Raw genomic sequence first — 23,230 nt, 5'->3', positions numbered from 1 at the left:
GAAACAACAAATTGGGAAAAAATCTTTAGAACAAAAAACTCTGACAGGGGTCTAATCACTCAAATATACAAGGAGTTAAAGCAATTGTATAAAAAATCAAGCCATTCCCCAATTGATAAATGGGCAAGAGACATGAATAGGCAATTTTCAGGTAAAGAAATCAAAAGTATCAATAAGCACATGAGAAAGTGTTCCAAATTTCTAATAATTAGAGAAATGCAAAGCAAAACAACTCTGAGGTATCACCTCACACCTAGCAGATTGGCTAAAATGAAAGAAGGGGAGAGTAATGAATGTTGGAGGGGATGTGGCAAAATTGGGGCACTAATGCATTGCTGGTGGAGCTGTCAACTGATCCAGCCATTCTGGCTGGCAATTTGGAATCATGCTCAAAGGGCTATAAAAGAATGCCTGCCCTTTGATCCAGCCATACCATCGTTGGGTTTGTACCCCAAAGAGATCATAGATAAACAGACTTGTATGAAAATATTTATAGCTGTGCTTTTTGTGGTGGCAACAAACTGGAAAAGGAGGGTATGTCCTTCAATTGGGGAATGGCTGAACAAACTGTGGTATATGCGGGTGATGGAATACTATTGTGCTAAAAGGAATAATAAACTAGAGGAGTTCCACTCTAACTGGAGAGACCTCCAGGAACTGATGCGAAAGGAGCAGAGCCAGAAGAACACTGTACACAGAGACTGATATACTGTGGTAAAATCGAATGTAATGGGCTTCTGTACCAGCAGCAATGCAATGACCCAGGACACCTCTGAGGGATTTATGGTAAAGAACGCTACCTACATTCAGAGAAAGAACTGCAGGAGAGGAAACATATAAGAAAAGCAACTGCTTGAATGCATGGGTCAGGGTGGACATGATTAGGGATGTGGACTCGAAACTACCACACCAATGCAACCACCAACAATTTGGAAATAGGTCTTGATCAAGGACACATGACAAAACCAGTGGAAATGTGCGTCGGCCATGGGTAGGGGGATTGCGGGGGGTGAAGGGGAAAGTAGGAGCATGAATCATGTAACCATGTTAAAAATGATTATTAATAAATGCTTAAATTTTAAAAAATAAATAAATAGCAACTTAAAAAAAAAAGAATCATTGGTGTTCCTGAAAAAGCAAAAAACTCCATACTACGAGAAATCATGCAACAAAATTGCCCTGAAGTTCTTCAACAAGCGAGCAATATAGATATTGAAAGGATTCATAGATCACCCTCTAAACTAAACCCTGAAAAGACAACCCCCAGGAATATAATAGCCAAATTCAAGAGCTTTCAAGTAAAAGAAAAAAATTTACAAGAAGCCAGAAAGAGACAATTCAGATATCAAGGAGCACCAATCAGTATCACACAGGACCTGGCAGCCTCCACACTAAAAGCAAGGCTTGGAATATGATATTCAGAAAGGCAAGAGAACTGGGTCTACAACCAAGGATCACCTACCCATCAAAACTGACTATATACTTCCAGGGGAAAGTATGGGCATTCAACAAGATAGAAGATTTCCAAGTATTTTCACACACTGAAAAGACCAGGACTAAATGGAAAGTTTGATATCCAACCACAAAAACAAAGAGAAACATGAAAAGGTAAATAAGAAACAGAGGGGAAAGAAAGAAAACTCTTATTTTTAAATTTGCCTCTTTAATGGCTTCAATAAGATCAAATTATTTGTATTCCTATATGGAGAAATGTTATGTGTAATTTTCAAACACTGTATTTCTTTATAGTAATTAGAAGAATTATTCACAGGGAGAGGTTGGAGTACTAAATGGTCTAAGATGATACGAGGTGGGGGGAGAAGGGGTTGAATAGTAGATGGCACCAAGAGAAACTTGAATGAATAAGAAAAACAGGATATTCTATACCACACAAAAAGGGTATGGGAAGGGGAGGGGATGAATACTATAAAAAGGAGAGGAAGAGAGCATTAAGAGGTAATATTTAAACCTTACTCTCTGCGAAATTAACCCTGAGAGGGAAGAGTAGCTATATCTATTGGGATATAAAATTCTATCTAACCCTACTGAGAAAGTCAGAAGGGATAAACCAAGGGGAGGAGGGAAGTGGGGAGGTCAAAAAAGGGAGAGGAGGACGGGGGGGAAGGAATTAATTAGGCCTTAAAAAATAAAAGGTGGGTAATAATAAGAGAGGGGGTGGAAAGGGAAGTAAATCAAAGGAGGGCACAAGGGAGACTGGTCTAAAAAAAACTCTCGTTTAAAAGGAAATAGAAGAAGGGGTAGAACTAGGAGAGGATACCAAAATGTTGGCAAATACATAACTGATAATTATAACTCTGAATGTGAATGGGATGAACTCACCCATAAAACAGAAGCAAATAGCAGAGGGGATTAGAAACCAAAATCCTATCATATGTTGTCTACAAGAAAGACATATGAGGCGAGTGGACATACACAGGTTTAAGATCAAGGGCTGGAGCAAAATCTTTTGGGCTTCAACTGAGAAAAAGAAGGCAGGAGTGGTGATCATGATTTCTGACAAAGCGAAAGTAAAAATAGATCTGATTAAAAGAGACAGGGAAGGTAATTACATTCTCATGAAAGGTAGTATAGACAATGAGGAAATAGCAGTATTCAACATGTATGCACCAAATGGTATAGCACCGAAATTCATAAAGGAGAAACTGGCAGAGCTCAGGAAGGAAATAGATAGTAAAGCTATACTAGTAGGAGATCTAAATATTCCTCTTTCAGATCTAGATAAATTAGACCAAAAAATAAATAAGAGACAAGAGAGGTGAATGAAATCCTAGAAAAATTAGAGTTAATAGATACATGGAAAAAAATAAATAGAGACAAAAAGGAATACACCTTCTTTTCGGCTGCACATGGTATATTCACAAAGACTGACCATGTAATAGGGCCTAGAAACATTGCAAACAAATGCAAAAGAGCAAAAATAATAAATGTAACCTTTTCAGATTATAACGCAATAAAATAATAATTAGTAAGGGCATATGGACAGGTAAATCAAAAACTAATTGGAAATTCAATAATTTGATTCTCCAAAACCAGTTAAAGAACAAATCATAGAAATAATCAATAATTTCATTGAAGAGAATGACAGTGATGAGACATCCTACAAAACTCTGTGGGATGCAGCTAAGGCAGTTACTCAGGGGGAAATTTATATCCTTGAATGCAAGTATTAACAAATTAGAGAGGGCAAAGATCAATGAACTGGGCATGCAAATCAAAAAACTAGAAAGGGAACAAATTAAAAATCCCCAGCTAAAGACCCAATTAGAGATTATAAAAATTAAAGGAGAAATCAATAAAACTGAAAGTAAAAGAACTATTGAATTAATAAATAAGACTAGAAGTTATACTTTGAAAAAATAAACAAAATTGACAAAGTACTGATCAATCTAATTTAAAAAAGGAAAGAAGAAAACCAAATCATCAGTATCAAAGATCAAAAGGGAGACCTCACTTCTAATGAAGAGGAAATCAAGGCAATCGTTAAAAACTATTTTTGCCCAATTATATGGCAATAAATATAATAATCTAGGTGAGATGGATGAATATTTACAAAAATACAAACTGCCTAGATTAACAGAAGAAGAAATAGAATATTTAAATAATCCCATATCAGAAAAAGAAACTGAACAAGCCATCAAAGAACTCCCTAAGAAAAAATCACCAGGACCAGATGGATTCACAAGTGAATTCTATCAAACCTTCAAAGAACAACTAATTGCAACAATGTTGTGAGGAAGATTAGTTATTAATTAAGTATTAAGGTGGACCTAGCAGGAAAGATTGGAACATTCCAAGATGGAATGAAAGAGCAGGAAGTGGCTTGTGCCCTGAGAGAGATTCCATTAGGGATTGGCGCAAACTGTTGTTAGCCCTGGGAGATCTCAGAGTAAAGGACACCCTGCATCCTGATTTCTCTGTGATCCTGTGTGGTGGTGGCATCTAGCAAGGGGACAAGACGTACAGAGCAGCAGCAGGTGGAGAAGGATTTTGGGATCTGGTCAACAGCATCTCAAGCACACTCGCTCTACTTGGATACCTTGGACCATCTTGGCTTTTGGCATCCTGAGATCATCTGTGGATTACCGTGAGAAACCCTCAAAGCCACCCACAGCCCTTTAGCTGTGCTGGTCAAGCCTGGCTGGAACCAGGTTTTATGCAGCCTCCCAGAGACTCCATTACTGCTCCTTTGGGCTCTGCCTGCTAGATCACTAAGATTCGAGTAGAGAAGTCCTCCCCTTGCCCTGTGGTTTTGCCATTTAGGTTTTAATGTAGAATTCCCTATCCCACCTTTTAGCTGAACATAATTAAACCTGTTAAAACCTTTTACCTGCTGGTTTCTAAGACTCTGGCCTAGTGGTAAGCTGTAGAAATGATAATGGAGGTACCAGAGATATTACAATAAATCTAAATGATTGTGGGCTTACACACTGGGTTGTAGGAGAGACATGACCAGTTTAGGGAGACCAGAGGTCACAGCTATGCTGTTGCTAACTGACAAAATGGCTGTTGATCAACTGTCACCACTGGGCCAGAGGCTTTGAATCCAACAGGCAAGGTAAAAGGTTTTAACAGGTTTTAATTATATTTAACTAAAACAGAGGTGGGATGGGGATCTCTATACTTAAAACTTAAAGGGCAAAACCTTAGGGGAAAGAGGAGGACTTCTCTACACTAATCTTAGTGACCTAAGCAGACAGGGCCAAGGGAACAGTGGAGTCTCTAGGAGGCTGAATCAATCCTGGTACCAGCCAGGCTTGAATCACCACAGCTATCGATCTGAGGGTGGCTTTGAGGGTTCTCACAGTTTTCCAAAGATGCTCACTGGATGCCAAAATCCTAGGTGGTCCAAGATATCCAAGAAGAAAGAGTGTGCTTGAGAAACTGTCCACCAGATCCCAAACTTCTCCTTTTCTTGGTGCTGTTCTGTTGTTGCTAGAAATCCACCTCCACTCAGGATCCCAAGGAAATCAGGAAGGAGGGTCTGAGATCTCTCAGGGCTGGCAACAGTTTTTGCCTACCACTAATGGAGTCTCTCTCTCAGGGCACAAGGCACCTACTTCTTCCTCCTTCATTCCATCATAGAACGCTCCAGCCTTCCTGCTAGGTCAACCTTAATACTTAATCAATTAACTAATCTTCCTCACAACAGAGCTGGTGACAGTTGGTGACATTCTTGTCAGTTATCAGCACCTTAGTTGTTTACTCTGATCTCTCCATCCTGGTCCTGTCTCTTCTACAACCCAGTGTGTGAACCCGCAACCATTTAGATTATATTGTAACATCCCTGGTGCCCTCCATATATCGATCTTTTTCACAAATAGAATATTTAAATAATACCATATCAGAAAAAGAAATTGAACAAGCCATCAAAGAATTCCCTAAGAAAAAATCCCCAGGATCAGATGGATTCACAAGTGAATTCTATCAAACCTTCAAAGAACAAGTAATTCCAATACAATACAAACTATGTGACATAATAAGCAAAGAAGGAGTTCTATCAAACTCCTTTTATGATACAAATATGGTACTGATCCCAAAGCCAGGTAGGTCGAAAACAAAATGAAAACTAGAGACTAATCTTCTTAAATGAACATAGATGCAAAAATCTTAAACAGAATACTAGCAAGAAGACTCCAGCAAGTGATCACGTGGGTTATTCAGTATGATCAGGTGGGATTTATACCAGGAATACAAGGATGGTTCAACACCAGGAACACCATTCACATAATCGACCATATCAATAAGCAAACCAACAAAAACCACATGATTATGTCAATAGATGCTGAAAAAGCCTTTGACAAAATACAACATCCATTCCTATTCAAAACACTAGAAAGTATAGGAATAGAAGGACCTTTCCTAAAAATAATAAACGGTATATATCTAAAACCATCAACAAGCATCATATGCAATGGGGATAAATTAGAAACCCTCTCAATAAGATCAGGTGTGAAACAAGGATGTCCATTATGACGTCTATTATTTAACATTGTACTAGAAACACTAGCAGCAGCAATTAGAGAAGAAAAAGAAATTGAAGGTATTAAAATAGGCAATGAGGAGACTAAGTTATCACTCTTTGCAGATGATATGATGCTCTACTTATAAAATCCTAGAGAACCAACTAAAAAGCTAGTAGAAATAATCAACAACTTTAACAAAGTTGCAGGATGCAAAATAAATGCACATAAATCATCGGCATTTCTATATATTACCAAAATACATCAGAGCAGCAAGAGGTAGAAAGAGAAACACCATTTAAAATCTCACCGTAGACAATATAAAATATTTAGGAATCTATCTACCAAAACAAACACAGGAATTATACGAACACAACTACAAAACACTTTCCAAACAATTAAAACTAGATCTAAACAACTGGAAAAACATTGATTGCTCATGGGTAGGAAGAGCTAACATGATAATAAAAATGACCATTCTACCCAAATTATTTTACATATTTAGCGCCATACCTATCAAACTACCAAAAAACTTCTTTACTGAATTAGGAAAAACTATAACAAAGTTCATTTGGAATAACAAAAGATCAAGAATATCAAGGGAAATACTGAAAAATAATGTGAAGGAAGGGGGCCTAGCAGTACCAGATATTAAACTATACTATAAAGCAGCAGTCATCAAAACAATATGGTACTGGCTAAGAGACAGAAGGGAGGATCAGTGGAATAGACTTGGAGTAAATGACATCAGCAAGACAGTGTATGATAAACCCAAAGAGCCCAACTTCTGGGACATGAATCCACTATTTGACAAAAACTGCTGGGAAATTTGGAAAACAATATGGGAGACATTAGGTTTAGATCAACATCTCACACCCTACAACAAGATAAATTCAGAATGGGTGAACGACTTGAATATAAAGAGGGAAACTATAAATAAGTTAAGTGAACACAGAATAGTATACTTGTCAGATCTCTGGGAAAGGAAAGACTTTAAAACCAAGCAAGAGTTAGAGAAAATTACAAAATGTAAAAGAAATGATTTTGATTATATTAAACTAAAAAGCTTTTGTACAAACAAAAACAATGTAGCCAAAATCAGAAGGGAAACACCAAATTGGGAAAAGATCTTTATAACAAAAAACTCTGACAGGGGTCTAATTACTCAAATATCCAAGGAGTTAAATCAATTGTATAAAAAATCAAGCCATTCCCCAATTGATAAATGGGCAAGAGACATGAATAGGCAATTTTCAGGTAAAGAAATCAAAATAAAAATCAATAAGCACATGAGAAAGTGTTCTAAATCTCTAATAATTAGAGAAATGCAAATCAAAACAACTCTTATGTACCACCTCACACCTAGCAGATTGGCTAAAATGAAAGAAGGGGAGAGTAATGAATGTTGGAAAGGATGTGGCAAAATTGGGACATTAATACATTGCTGGTGGAGTTGTGAACTGATCCAGCCATTCTGGATGGCAATTTGGAACTATGCCGAAAGAGCAATAAAAGTCTTCCTGCCCTTCGATCCAGCTATAGCATTGCTGGGTTTGTACCTCAAAGAGATCATAGATAAAAAGACTTGTACAAAAATATTTATAGTCGCACTTTTTGTGGTGGCAAAAAAACTGGAAAATGAGGGTATGCCCTTCAACTGGGGAATGGGTGAACAAATTGTGGTATATGCTGGTGATGGAATACTATTGTGCTCAAGGAATGATAAACTGGAAGCATTTCATGTGAACTGGAAAGACCTCTAGGAATTGATGCAGAGTGAAAGGAGCAGAGCCAGAAGAACATTATATACAGAGACTGATACATTGTGGTAAAATCGAATGTAATGGGGGGCAGCTGGGTGGCTCAGTGGATTGAGAGCCAGGCCTAGAGATGGGAGGTCCTAGTTTCAAATCTGACCTCAGACACTTTCCAGCTATGTGACCCTGGGCAAGTCACTTAGCCCCCATTGCCTAGCCCTTACCACTCTTCTGCCTTGGAGCCAATACATAGTATTGACTCCAAGACGGAAGGTAAGGGTTTAAAAAAAAAATCGAATGTAATGGACTTCTGTACTAGCAGCAATACAATGACCATGGGAAATTTTTAGGGATTTATGGAAAAGAACGCTTACCCACATTCAGAGGAAGAATTGCAGGAGTGGAAACACAGAAGAAAAACAACTGCTTTAACACATGGGTTGATGCTGACATGGTTGGGGATGCAGGCTCAAAATGATCACACCCATGCAACTATCAATAATATGTAAATAAGTCTTGATTGATGACATGTTAAAACCAGTGGAAATGTGCATTGGATATGGGGGGGGGGGGAGGGGAAAGTAAAAACATGAATCATGTAAACATGGAAATTTTTTCTAATAAAATATTTAAATCTTAAAAAAAAAAAATCTCCCCCCCTTAATACATACCATTATAGGCTAGAAAGGAAAAAAGGTTCCTATTAGCCATCTCTGAAAATAGACGTCTCTTTCTTCTTCTTAAAAAGTTTATTACCTATTTGTCAGAAGTGAATGGTTTATTTCATCTTCATTTTTTTGAACTATGTTATCACAGACTTCCTTATGCTGAACCAATCCTACCTTCCTGGTATAAATCCAATCTAGTCATGCTGTCTTTTTCAAATATGTTGTAGTTTCCTCGCAAATATTTCATTTTAAAATTTTGGAACAATGTTCATTAAGATACTGATCTATAATTTCTTTCTCTGATTTCTCTCTCTTTGCTTTAGGGAGTGAGAACATATTTGTAATAAATTTGGGAAAGTTTCCTCTTTTCTCACTACAAACAGTTCATTGTTTTATAGGATTGTATTATAGTAGTAGTATTGTATAAAGAACAATTAGTTGTTCTTTAGTTGATAGAATTTATTTGTAAATCGATCTTTGTTCTGTTTTTTTATTTCCCCTTTGGGTTATTTAAAACAGTCAATTTCATCTTTTGTCAATCTATTTTTTTAAAATTTACCTTCAGCTTTTGTTCACATTTAATTGAGGCAAAATTTCTGATAATTTCCCATTTGTTTTTTAATTGAGTAAAAGGTTTTTGATTTGCTGTTCAAATGACTTACTTTTTTTTCCGTTGAAAAAAGTGCTTACAGAATTTCCAGTCAAAACTGCTTTACTGGGGGCAGCTCTGTGGCTCAGTGGATTTAGAACCAGGTCTAGAGATGGAAGATACTGGATTCAAATCTGGCCTCAGACACTTCCTAGTTGTGGGCAAGTCAAGTAACCTTCATCGCCTACCCCTGAATGCTCTTCTGCCTTGGAACCAATACACAGTATTGATTTTAAGACTGAAAGTAAGGGTAAGAAAAAAAACTGCTTTAGCTATATCCTCAAGTTTTCATAATTTGTCTCATTATTGTAATTTTCTCTGATGAGATTTTCTATTACTTCTATAATCTGATCTCTGACCCACCAGTTCTTCAGAATTGTTATTTAGTCTCCAATGATTTTTAAATTCTTTATTAAGTTGTTTCAATCATATCTAACTCTTTATGACTTTATTTGAGGCTTTCCCAGAAAAGATATGAGTGGTCTATCATTTCTTTCTCCAGATCACTTGACAGATGAGCAAACTGAAGCAAACGGGGTTAAGGGACTTCCCAGATTTTGAGGCTGGATTTAAACTCAGGTCTTGATATATCATCTCTAATATTTCCAAAATTCTATTGGAGTTCTTAACTTCTTTTTTTATCTTTTGTTTCAATTTGGTTAGAACCTGAAAAGGACACATTTAGGTCTCCTGTTCCTCTACTATAATAGTTTTACTATCTATTACTCCTTCCAATTCAATTAAGTTTTCCTTTAAGCATTTAAAGATCATATTTTCAGGTTCATGCATTAAGCAAAACGTAATTTCCTTGCTTATCTTTTTTTACCTTAGCAATATGTATTGTAGCATTGAGTGAAATTATGATTGGAGAGAAAAAATAATTAACAATCATAATTGTGAAAGGGATGAACTCATCCATAAAGGAAAAAAGAATAGCAGAATGAGTTAGAAAGTAACCCAAAAATTACTTTGTAGTGGGCAAAAGATGAAATGACTGAGGGAACAAAGGTCCAATCTTCCAAATATATTATTTATGGAATATATATATATAAATGGAAACTGCCCAACCAATTGGGACCAGTAACTTTCTTCAGCTTTGGCACTGAAACCTGAATACAGGAGAAGACACTTTTATATACTAAAAACAATCAATCAATTATTGTCTCCACATACCTTTGCTTGAATACAGACACTATGAGGAGTATAACACCTCCTTTTTCTGATTTTATGAAATTGCATCTGTTCATTCTCTTCCTCCCAACTTAAAAAGGCCTTAATCTTTTCCCTAATTAGAAATCAAACTACCTAATGTTGTATCTTGGTTGTTTCCTTTTAATTAATTGGCTTTATTTGGACTCTGCTTTCTAATTTATTCTGCTATCCTCTTTTCCTCTATGGATGAATTCGTCCCTTTAACAACTATAATAATTTACTAACAGTTTTTATGTATCTGACTTAAAAAAATGTTTCCCATTGTTACAAGTTTCATGTTCTTTTCCTCCTCTCTTCCCTCCCCCCATCCTTAGCAATGTTGACAGGCAATTCCACTGGATTATACATGTATCATTGTTCAAAACCTATTTCCATATTCATATTTGTAATAGTGTTCTTCTAAAGCCAAAACCCCAGTCCATAGAACTGCATAATTAATCATGTTTTTCTTCTGCATTTCTACCATAATTTGTTCAGCCACTCTCCAATTGAGGGAACACCCCCTCATTTTCCAAATTTTCTGCCACTATAAAAAGCGTGACAATAAATTATTTTTTTTGTACAAGTATTTTCTTTTATTATCTCTTTGAGGTACAAACTCAGTAGTAGTATTACCGAATCAAAGGGTATACATATACCCTTTTAAGGCCCTTTGGGAATAATTCCAAATTGCCTTCCAGTATGGCTGGATCAATTCACAACTCTACCAGCAGTGCATTAATGTCCCAATTTTGCCACATCCCCATCAACATTATTATTTTCCTTTGCTGTCATATTGGCTAATCTGCTAGGTGTGAAATGGTTCCTCAGAGTTCTTTTGATTTGCATTTCTCTAATCAGGAGGGATTTAGAACACTTTTTCATGTGGTTATTGATAGTTTTGATTTCTTCATCTGAAAACTGCTTATTCATATCCCATTTGCAATTGGGGAATGGCTTGATTTTTTGTAAATTTGATATACATGATTTTTGGATCAATTTATCCATCCCTAAAGTGATTTCCAATCTCCCTTCCCCACCTGCCTTTTTAACATCTGAAACTCTATGGGCATCTCAAATTCAACATACTGAACTTATTATGCTTTTCTAAAAAATTCTTCTCTCTCCTCTGTCTCTCTCTCTCTCTCTCAAAATTCCCTGTATCTCATAAAAGGGATTTGTATAATTGCTATATTTCCAGCTTCACCATTTATGAACTTGACTGAGTGACTTAACCACCCTAAGCTTTGATTTATTGATCTCTAATGGGGATATTTGGCCTATAGACCAAATCTGTAGGAAGATGCAGTAAAATAATGTGAAAATGCTTTCAATCCATTTCCATTGCTTTTAATTTCATGCCAATATTAAAATCAGTTTCTTTATGATTCCTTGAAAATCTATTATTCAAACAACCTTCATATATGCAAAACTAATCACCCACAAAATGAAATATTAGGAAAAAAATTGTTTTCAGTCTTTTTTTTCCTAAAGAAAATAGATAATGAAACAAAAGGAGATAATGAATTTATCTTACCAGAAACTACAATAGGTTTGGAAGACTGTTTTGAATTCTGTGAATGCTGCTTTTTTTCCAATGCAGCAAGCATTCCTCCCAAATCCAACTTCACTGGAATTTGACTCTTCTTCCCAAACTTTTTGGAAGTAGTCTAAAATTAAAGGAAAAATGAGATCTTTTCTTTATGCACATATAAATGCCTACATATAAATAATTTTAAATTTATATGTACATATGTATGTATATACATGAAATCATTCAAATATGTATATGAAAATCCCTAATTTTTCCTCCAATTAGAAATTAAATGACCAAATGTTGTATACCAATTTGTTGTTTACTTTTAATTAACTGGTGTATTTAGGATTCTGCTTTCTAATTTATTCAGCTATCCTCTCTTCTTTTATGGATGAGTTCATCCTTTTCACAATTATGAGCATTGTTTCCCTCCAATATTGTCATTTTCCATATATATGTATATATTCACACACACATATACATATGGATATTTTTACACGTTATCAAGTAAGATGCATTCAGACACCTCACCATAAAAGTATTAACTACTATCCTGATGTTATTAAAATATTTAAGTAATATTTATGTCACTTACTAACCAAAGTTGTATAATTATAATCACAGAATAACTGGATATTAAGAGTTAGAAAATTCAAACCATTATTTCTGCTGATAAGGAAACAGATTAAAATGACTAAAAAAAAAGTAACATAGCAAGTCTGTGACAGGTAGGAGCTCCAGGTCCAATTCACCAATTGCCTATTAAATATCTAAAAATAAACAGATTTTCTTTTCCCCACAATGCACCCCTCAATTACAAATTTTTTTTGAGGTTATTATCATTATTCGAGTTTCTTGGGTTACAACCATGTCATCACCCTTGGTTTCTTACTTCTTTCATCCCACATAGCCAAATTTTGCTCTTTTTATGTCTATAAACACCCTTTATCTAACCCCCTTTCTCTAGCTCTTAATGTTTTAATTCAGGGCCTTATTAACTCTTGACTAGACTAAAAAAGCCTCTTAATTGATCCCCAGGCTCAAGTCTCTCCCCATTTCAATCTATCCTCCATATACTAAGGTATGTGTACTTTACCTCCTGTCTTCATGCTTTTGCACTGGTCATCCTCCATGCTGGGAAAGTATCTCTTCCTCATTCCCTGGTAGAATCTTACACTTCTTTCAAGGTGTAATTCAAGTTTCACTTTCTATAGAAAACCATTTCTGATCTCCACATCCTCCAACTATTTGGGAATCCCCACCAATAAATTTATATTTACTCTTTACATACTTGCCATGTTCCTGCCATGTCCTCCAAAAGAATAAAAACTTCTTAAAGAGAAGAGATTGCTTTTATTTTTGTCTTTATAACCCCGACACCTAGCATACACCCCTGTCCGGCAGACACTCAATAAATATGGGCTGACTGAATGATTGCAAAATAACAGCCAAAAGGTTTTATCTGCAAGAAAAGTTCATCAAAATGCAAAGTTTTCTGGAATGCTGTCTTGTGTATGACAAGTATGAGTGAGGAATTCTACCCCATTAAAGCATAATAGTAATGAAATGTTGTATAGATATATGTAAACATAAATAAATCTACCCAATTAAAATGTAAATTCAAATGTTTTAAAATTCACTGAAGCTACAAATTCATTCCAGAAAACTAATTAACCCAATAAAGGGATACTGTTGTTAAGTTCACCTCTGGTTGCTGTTTAGAGTGAAATTTTGGTGACTGTGTTCCACTTCTTCTGTCAGAAGTCAGTGTTTGGTTAACAAGTTCTTCAGCATCCTGTACAAAACCAAATCTCTCTTTAGTTCATCAAGATCTATTTCGCTTTAAACCTTTGCAAACTATTAAACCTTTCCTTAAAACTGCAATAAGGCTTTTGTAACACAATGTATAAATACACATTTTATTGAGGTCTTTAGTCATTATATTATGGCCATAGGTGGCTGGGGTAATGGGGGGAAGAGACCCAACTCTATCTATACTTCTCAACTGATCCTTCACTTTTGACAAAAAAGATGAAGTAAAAACAACTAAGATGGTTACTCTCACAAGATGATACACTCACAAAGTGTACATATTCCAATCCTTCCACAATGAAAAAGAATGTATATTTCACCAAATTCTTCCAAGATCACCCCTGATTTTTCAATTACTCAGTTTGCATATATTTTTATAATTCTTTCATCTACAATGTACAAATGTATGATATGCTTTTAAAATGTATGACATGCTTTTAAATTAAAGTTTCCTAGAAAACATTATCTTCCCTATTACAGTCAGTTAATTGATAAGATATTGCAGAATAGACAAAAATGCTTTAATTAAAAAAATAAAACCTATCTGACAAGAGAATTTGATCTTCCAACTCATTCATTCTATCAGCATGAAACAAGTAAGAAAAAAAATTGTTTTAGAGAAAAAATCCAAGAGGAAAACTTGAAAGTCATTCTGCTGAAGTTTTATTTAAACCACAAAAGGCATACTAGCAGGAATTATGTTTTATCTCTTTTCAAAATATTGAATATTACCTCTGGTTGATATTTAGATAAATATTTTGAAGAGTCCAGTCTGTTTTTTCTTTCAGAAGCAACTTCCAGATTAGGAAACTCTTCAATATCCTAAATAAATGACATTCTTTTATCTACTTATTAAAAACTTTAAAAACACAATATACATATTCAGAAAAAATAACTTTCTTTGCCATATTTTTTTTTTTAATCGACAAATTATTATTCTCAATGATTTTTACTATGAAAGGAGTATTTCTTCCAAATCTACAATACTATACAATAAAGAAATAAACCATATATAGCAATATAAAATGTTTTAAATTAATTTTAGGAGAAAATTGATAAATAATTTCACTGAAGTCCAAGAAAAATGCTATCCATCCCCAAAGAGAGAACTGATGAAGTCTGAATGTAAACTGAAGCATTGTTTTTTCACTTTCTTCTTCTTGCCTTTTTTTTTGTCAACATGGCTAACATGGAAATATATTTTACATGATTTCACATGTGTAATTGATATCACATCTCTTGCCTTCTAAGATTTTGCATGATTTCATATTTCTTGTCTTCTAGGGACAGAAGAGAAGGAGAAAATTCAGAACTCAAAAAAAAAAAATGCCAAAAATAAATAAATAATTTTTAAAAAAAGACAGAGTCTGACTATAATCCAACAGAAGAGACAAACAAACCATGTTCAGGACAAATAGGAAATAATTAACAGAGGGAATTAAGAGGGGTTAGTGAAGGCTTCCAGAAGAAGATGGCATTTTATTTTATTTGGGATAGGAGAAAGGATGGGAAGGAAGCCAGGAAAGTCAGTAGGGGGAAATGAAAAGGGAGAGCTTTCCAGATGTGGAGAACAAGCAGAGAAAACACTAAGAGCCATCTTGTTTGTAAAAAAGTCAGGAGGTCACTGTATCAAAGAATATATGGTAGGGAACAAAGTATAAAAAAAAACTAAAATGGTAGGAGAGAAATAGGTTATAAATAGCTTTGAATACCACAGGATTTTGTATTTGATCCTGCACAGACAGCTATTCCCAACCCCAGTGATTAGTGACTGTGAAATTAAGTGAGTAACATTCTCCTTGGTGGCACCTTGAAAAATACTTTGGTCTATGACCTCACCACTATTTCAATCTGGGTTGTAGTTTCACATAAAGTCGTAATTCTATCAAATCTGTTCAATTCTCAGGCATCAATGACCAGTATACTTCTGTTAGTACCCTTAGGCTATGACTACATCTGATTGTACAATCTGAATTGTCAGACTATACATAAGGGCACTTGCTCTACAGGCTTCTGAAGTAAAAAAGTATTCCTTAGCTGCTGAAGACTCCTGCTTGAATGCCAAGTTCTGGCTGTTTGCTTTGCCTTCCCAGAAACAGAAAGAATCTTGAGGGCCACTGATCTCTGAACTCTTCCTTATGCCCCAGGTGAAAAAATCCCAAACAAATCTTGAAAGGCTAAGCATGATAGAAGGAATATCAGGAGGAATGGGATAGAGGCTACACCTAAACCCTAGGGTATAGCTCCAGGAGCTGGTCTTTCTCATCCTCTACTGTCAGAACAATTGGGAACTCAAGAAGCAGAATTTCCAAGAAGGCAAACCCAGCTGGCCAAGCTGATGGTGCTTGTCGTGGCCAACAATACGCCAAAGCCTGAGGAAAGAACAGGATCCAAATTTTCAATGACTCAAGGGCAATAAATGCCAACACTGTGGTCTGGCCAGACAGACATATGAGATAAAAGTAACTTTCTGACTGACAGAGCTTTGGTGTCCTTAATGGTCTTGCTAAAGACCTGAAAATCTGATTATCCATACATTTCTAGGCTCCTAGGACTCTTGACTTCCATCCAGGTTATAAGGCCTGACTAAAAAGCCTTCGGAAAGAGAGGGAAAGTGAGAAGGCTTATTTATTTTTCCTATGGGTAACTTAGAAAGGAAGTTTGCTGACACCACACTTGCTGTGGAAACATCCCAGAGACACCCACCAAACCACACCATCACTTTAAACATCGGTCAAAGCAGGAAAATGACCTCCTGTGTGTCTGGGGCTGGACTAAAGAGAGCCTTCAATACTGCAGAGTCCCACTATAGCTTCTGCCCTTTCCCCCACCCTTCTACTGTTACTACTACTACCTCTCTCTATTTTGGATATTAAAACTAACTTCCACTATTCCACCATTCCTGCTTGAGGAGTGTATATGTGTATGAATGCATATGTAAGCATACCTTGCAGGACCCTCATGCTACTTCTGGAGAAAAGTCAGCAGACATAACGACTTCCAGAATAATAGGACAGAATTCATCAGTAATATCACCACAAAAATCAGAAACATTGAGGAATAAAGAATTGTTATGGCTCTTCCCAGGCTAGACCCATTTAATAAGCTCCAAGTGCTAGGAACTATCCTAATTGCTAAGAATATAAATAAAAGCAAAAAAATAAAACAAAACCCACTAAACATTATAATGGGAGAGGAAAAAGGAGATGAAGGCTGGAGTGTAGGAAGGGGGAAGAAACAAAACCAACAAGAGGGCATAAGGTATTAATGTTAGAAAGTCAAAGGCAGAGCTTAAAGAGGAATGAAGTGTGGCCAGCTTAGATCCCTACCCAAAATTGAGGCAAAAGATGGAACTCACTAGTGGGAAAATGGGGCCAAGGGGGCCAGTAGAGAAGAGTACTGTTCCAGGGTGAGAAACCTCAGGGGAAAATTGATATTCCAGGGTGAAAAATGGAGAGACTATTATTTCAGTGTGGACTCATAACTCGCCTATATATCTGACTCCTAGTGAAAATAAGCCCTGGGATTTTACAGGCCTCCCTGAATGTGATCTGTTAGGCTACAAAATTTTCATTATGTGTTGTACAGACTGGGGCAATTTATAAGTCATCCTCTCTGTCTCAGTAAAGGAAGAAGTAGTTCACATTCCCTGAAATCAACCTATAAAAAGAAGTCTAGCATATCTGCCAGCAGAGTTTGAATATCAAGTAGTTGTCGACTGCTGAGGTGTTCTTTCCTTCCAGCCTGACCCATAACTCATCCCCAACAGTCAGTGGTTCAGGATCTTCTCTCTCTTTTCCCTAATGTATGTAGGGTTCTTCATAAGTCAGATAAGAACCCTTTAAAAATCCAGTTTCAATGTGCCCAATCCCACTCTAGATCCCCAGGAGATTTCTTTTCATTGTCTCTGACCGTCCCTTCTTGTATTTTCCCCTCAATAAAACTGGCTCCCTTATACTACAAACCTTGAAATCCTGAACCTAACCTAATTAAGACTTTCTGTCATGGTCTCCAAAGTCGAAATTGTTCTTCTTTCTTCAAATTTTACTACAGCACTTCTTCTGTATCTCCTTTGCCCCCAATCACACCCATTCTTGTATCACTTATCTATACTCAGCTGTATTTCTGTCACACAATGCAAACTTCTTGGAGCCAAACTCATTTCTTAATTTTTGTATCTCTAGCACCTAATATACTTTTTGTGCAATAGGTACTTCACAAATTTAAGTGAGCAAAGTAATTCTAAAAAAAATTTTCCAAATAACTTGAGTTATTATTAATAAAGTCCTTTTTGGTCAACATATTGTGTTGCCTCAGAAAAGAGAAAGCAAAAAATAGAAATCATTAGATTTAATCATGTTTGTCCAAATTATTGCAATTATGTTTAAAACCCTATTACATGCCAGGTATGAACAATATTAATTCTACTCAGCATCTTTATTCAAAGAAATATTATCAAAATCTTTGAAAAATCTCTAAAGTAGGAGAGACCAACACAAGCTTGAACAAGTATCTACCTAACTCCTAGAAAGCAGTTAAGGGAAAAAAGAGCACCAAAAATGAATTACAAGATACCATAAAAGAAGAAGCCAAATGAGGAAAATGTAATAAGAAAAGAAAGGACTGAAAATTCTTACAGTCCATGCCACTAAGAACTAACATAGTGGATCCCCACTTTTTAATTCCATAAACTCCCTTTAACAACAACAAAAATGTATTGTGTATAAACTAGATTTTGTGGTATATATAAATTCATTAGGTTGTATATAATATATATATATATATATGCATATGTATAGTTGTTGTGAATATATTCGATTTATTCTTTAAGTGCTTAAAATAACTACAATTTTTGTCCTCAAAATTTCCAAATTGAAATTTACATTATAAAAGTAAAAAAATTTATTCTACCTATAATCATGAAAACTAAATACGTAATCATAAAATATTTACAAATATTTAATGTAGGACATTCCCTAAGAATTCAATGAATTAATTCAGCAAGGCCTCATATGCTTACTACCTATAAGACTTCTTATAAAATACATTTTGCAAACTTTATAGAAGAAAATATATTTGTAACACAATTGGGCAATTATTTATTACTTAAGGAACTATTAGAGAATTCTCATTATGAATCCCTTGGAAAATATTCACAAACTTTCTACTACATGGAAACCACTGATCTTGGCCAAGACAAAACAAAACAAAAAAAAAATTTATGGATTCAGATATGGGGTGAGAATAAGGTATTTCAAAATTATAAAATGCAATAAAAGCAGCTTTACTAGTGACAAAGGGTAAAAGCAGGATACAATTCCTAAACTTAAAAACATACTAATCCAAATAAAAGAGGAAAAAAACTATATACTACCTCTATATTCACCATTGAAAGGTCAGAAAGGCATTCCTGTAAGGTCAGTAGAAATTAAACTAAAACCTCCCACATTAATTCTCTATAGACTGGGAAGCAAAGACATTAAATTACCTCCACCCTCCTTAAAAACATCAGCTTAATGTATCAACAAGTGTTCCAATTATCACAAGGCACAGTCAGCAAGTCTTTCCCAGAATCCACTTAGAGGACCTATGGCAGTAGAGTTTTATGCAAATTGTTCTCTATAAGAGAGGTTCTACAGTTGGCTTTCTATTTTAAGTAACCTAGAAGGTCTGAACAGATATCTTCTTAACAAAAAACTATATTTCTTTTGTAAGGAAAATCAAGCAGATTACCCAGTACCTGGAAAAGGTGCTAAGTAAATAAGGAGTAAGTGCTAACTTAAGTAGTTTTATTAAAAAAAAAAAATACACAAGATTCCATTTATTTTAAAATTTTAAAAATTAAGAAAAAGAACTTCAATTAGAAAATAAATAAGTCTAGGTTCCTATGAACACAAACATTTAACACATCACAGAAATGTAATATAAAATAAAAACAAAGATACTTCGATCTTTGGTGGCTCCTGGACCATAAGAGTTTCAAAATTTGCTTTAGGCTTCCTTTTCTTTTTCTTGTTCTTTTTCATTTCTTCTTGGTCAGTTTCACACATACTGCTGGTTTTTATCTATGGAAAACAAAATAAGTGGGAAAAAATATTGCTGTTTATAAAATTCACCAAAAGATGACAATGTATTAAATCTCTCTTACTATATCAGAAATTCCATTGAGTTATAGTCTCTTTAGCAAATCTTTCACAGATAGTTTACCTTTCACTTGTTTTCTATTCACAAGTAGAAAAAGGGAATTTATGGCATAGGAAAAATCATTTTGAAGAATGCTATAAATTATTAATATTATTGTTCTGGATTTGAGAGATCTCTTTTTTGCCCATAGTACATGAGTAAAGTACTATACATTAGAGAATATACAAAATGAATATTAAACAATGAGAATGGCACAATAATGAACCAGTACTCTCTCATAAAAGCTTATTAAAGTTGTTACTTCTATGGGCAAATTGTGATTTGAGGTGAATCCACATTTGACAGTTATATTTAGTCTCAGATTTAAACTGAATTTAAAACATTTCAAGTATAATTTATTTTTACTCTATTAAATATGTTGCCGAAAATGTCACATAAATCAAACTGTATGTTACATGTACTTTGGAAAGTTCAATTCTGGATTTTTATTAAGAGTTTATGAAGACTGCTTTTAAAATCAGAAGGCAAAGTGAAAAGATGAATAAATAGTAAATCCTAAAATAAGCAAAATGAAAAACACCTGGGAATATCATTGCTAAAATTAAGAGCTTCTATGTTAAGAGAAGGCACTAGAATTAAGAGGGATTAGGAAAGGCCTCTTGTACAGGATAGAATTTTAGTTAGGACTTAAAAGAAACCAAGAAAGTCACTCAGTGGAATTGAGGAGGGAAGAGCATTCCAGATATGGGAGACAGCCAGAGAAAATGACAGGAACCAAAAGATGGAGTGTCTTATATGTAGAACACCCAGGAAAACAGTGTGTCACTGGATATGGTACATGATGGGGAATGAAGTGTAAGAAGACTAGAAAGATCAGAAGAGGCTTTAAGTACCAGCAAAATATTTTGTACTTGATTCTGGAGCCAAAAGGAAGCCAATGGAATTTACTGAGTGATATGGTCAGACTTTAGAAAAATCACTTTGGTGGCTAACTGAGGGAGAAATGTGAGGCAGGCAGATTAACTGGCAGACTATATGTAATATCCAGGAATGAAGTAATGAAGGCTTGCACTAGAATGGTGGTAGTGTCGGAGGGGAGAAGGGGAAATATATGAGATGATGCAAAGATAAAATCAGCATTGTGGAGTTTAGGATAACTCTCAGGAAATAGAATACATTATTCTCAGCTGTGCAATCATCTTTACAAAATCTGGCCATGTGGTAAGGCATAAACAGAAATCCCTAAACATAATAAAAATTATAATTTGTGGCATTTAAAGAAAAAATTAGAACAAATTGGACCTAAATAATTTCATCTTAAAGAATTGAAGTATCAAAGTAAAAATAATGCAAATAGATGGTTTCATCAAAGAAAATCACTAGAGAACATAAAACTTTTGGGATTTGGACAAAACAGGCCTTATACGGAAGTTTATATCTCAACACAAAAATATAAATTATAAAAAACAAAGAGAAAAAAATTGGAAAAAACCTTAATTTTAAAAAATTAGTAGCTTCTTAATAACATTAACAAAAGGTAAACCTTAGTTAATCTGATTACATCTTAATCTGGTTTAAAGGGAGTAAATAAAATTCTGGCATAGAAAAGGAAAATCCACGACAGATGAATAGGAAATAAAGGAAATTACTAAGTATATTTTGTCCAAGTATATGCCAACAAAACTGGTAACAAATGAAATACACTAACATTAATAAAAATATAAATTATCCATACAAAAAAATAAGAAAATTTAAATAACCCAAATAATGATAAAGAAATTGAACAAGTCATACATGAACTCCCCAAAAGGAAAAACCCAATAGCATATGGATTTACAAATAAATTAAGGCAAATATTCAAAGAATAATTTATTCCACTATTACATAAACAGTTTGCAAATACTGGAAAGGAAATAATTCTCTCAAATTTCTTTATGAGACAAGTATGGTCCTAATACTTTAATAAGGAAAAGATAAAGCAATTGGATATATAACAAGACTGCAGTTGATCCAATATTAGTAAAACTATAATCATACTTTTATCAAAAAACTTTTGGCAAAATATTATGCCTATTTATGTAAAAAACTAATATTAAACAGTATTAAAAATGGATGTTTACAAAATATGGCAAAAACTATAGCATTACATATAATGTAAAAATGCTAGTGGATCCTTAAGTGAACAGAAGCCACATCAACACATTATAAAGACTTCAAGAATTTGCATCAATAGTAGTTCTGCGTGAGCCTGGGCCAAACAAGTCCTAGCTTCTTTGCCTCTTAGGAAAAGAACCAGCTTAATCCACATAGTGGTAGGAGGGGAAACATGGTAGAAATTGATCCTATCACTTTGACTTATCTGTTATAAAGAAGAGTTTTTGTTTTTTAGAGGGAGGAGGTATTCCCTGTGTCTATAGTTCCAATCATAAATAAAACCAACTAGAAATTCACCAATATTATTTTTCCATGATCCACAAGAAAATCAAATAGTGCCAACAAGAAATTCAGCAGTGTTATTCTCAGGATCTGTCAGAAAGGTTGAAATTTAAATAAATTGATGGAATATCACTGGCATTAGTAGAGCCTGTGGCTTAATTTGACTCAACAAGACTCTAGGCCAAGACATGGAAAAGAATGACAAAGATAAGCTTTTTTCCCTTTGATTCAGTAGATGGTGGTGAATCACTTCTTGTTATTAGAAAAGTCAGTCTCACCCATATAAAGCTGTCACTGCATAAAGTTTTAATGTTTAACTGAAATTCTAATGATTTTTCAAGGTACAAACATACCCAAAATTTATGCAATGAAAGCAAAAATACAATGCTATTCTCTGGTAATGCAGTGTTTAACACACTTGTCTTAAAAACTCACTATATTCTATTAGTTTTTAATTGTTTATGGAACATCTCATATTTAACCTATATACTAGGCAATTTTCAAAAGAATTTATTAAGGAATATTAATGGATAGAATCAACAAAAGAAATAACATACTCTTGCTTACCTTTTTAAGATTCTGAGTTATTTGTTTTTCTTTGTTGTAAGTATTGGTTGTTAGAACTTCAGGTGATGAGAATGATGTAGTAATTTTCTTAGGGGTTACTGATAAATTTTTCTTTGTATTTGTCAGTGAAGTAACATTTTTAAGGGCTGGTGCTTCAGTGGTTGTTGGCCGAACAACATAACCCATTGGTGTCCAAGATAGCTCTGCTCAAAAATAATCATAATTATTGAAAGATTTTAAATAATAATTTGAAAAAATTTCCTCGTTGTTTGTTGAACATGCAGCACATGAAATAATTACTGAAAGCATAATCAAATTCAGTTGTTATTCAAAAATTTCCCTGGAAACAGCCTTTGCTAAATTTTTTTCCTCCTTAATGCATGCATATCAAACTTTCCCCAATAACTATTAGGTTAATCTAATGGGAGTAGGAACAAGGCTTTTCAATTCAGGGAAAAAGGCCAAACAATGGATTCAGTTAAGAAACA

The 23,230-nt window shown here is 34.6% G+C and overlaps 1 protein-coding gene across 5 annotated transcripts in view; it reads right to left on the bottom strand.

The window, feature by feature from the left end:
- Nucleotides 1-23,230, bottom strand: part of SECISBP2 (SECIS binding protein 2) — an 82,936-nt gene that overhangs the window by 42,878 nt on the left and 16,828 nt on the right. For 3 of the 5 annotated variants that reach the window (XM_044662119.1, XM_044662133.1, XM_044662150.1), the window contains 5 exons: nucleotides 22,743-22,945; nucleotides 19,541-19,660; nucleotides 14,328-14,417; nucleotides 13,489-13,578; nucleotides 11,784-11,916 (listed from right to left, as the gene is read on the bottom strand). In XM_044662119.1, coding sequence (XP_044518054.1) covers nucleotides 11,784-11,916; nucleotides 13,489-13,578; nucleotides 14,328-14,417; nucleotides 19,541-19,660; nucleotides 22,743-22,945 — 636 coding nt within the window. The remainder of the gene's footprint in view (nucleotides 1-11,783; nucleotides 11,917-13,488; nucleotides 13,579-14,327; nucleotides 14,418-19,540; nucleotides 19,661-22,742; nucleotides 22,946-23,230) is intronic. The other 2 variants (XM_044662126.1, XM_044662141.1) reach the window with 2 other exon arrangements.

Source organism: Gracilinanus agilis, chromosome 1 (assembly GCF_016433145.1).
Source record: "Gracilinanus agilis isolate LMUSP501 chromosome 1, AgileGrace, whole genome shotgun sequence".
NCBI lineage: Eukaryota > Metazoa > Chordata > Mammalia > Didelphimorphia > Didelphidae > Gracilinanus > Gracilinanus agilis.
Note: the sequence above shows the minus strand (reverse complement) of the source record. Positions and strands in the feature narration are given on the sequence as shown.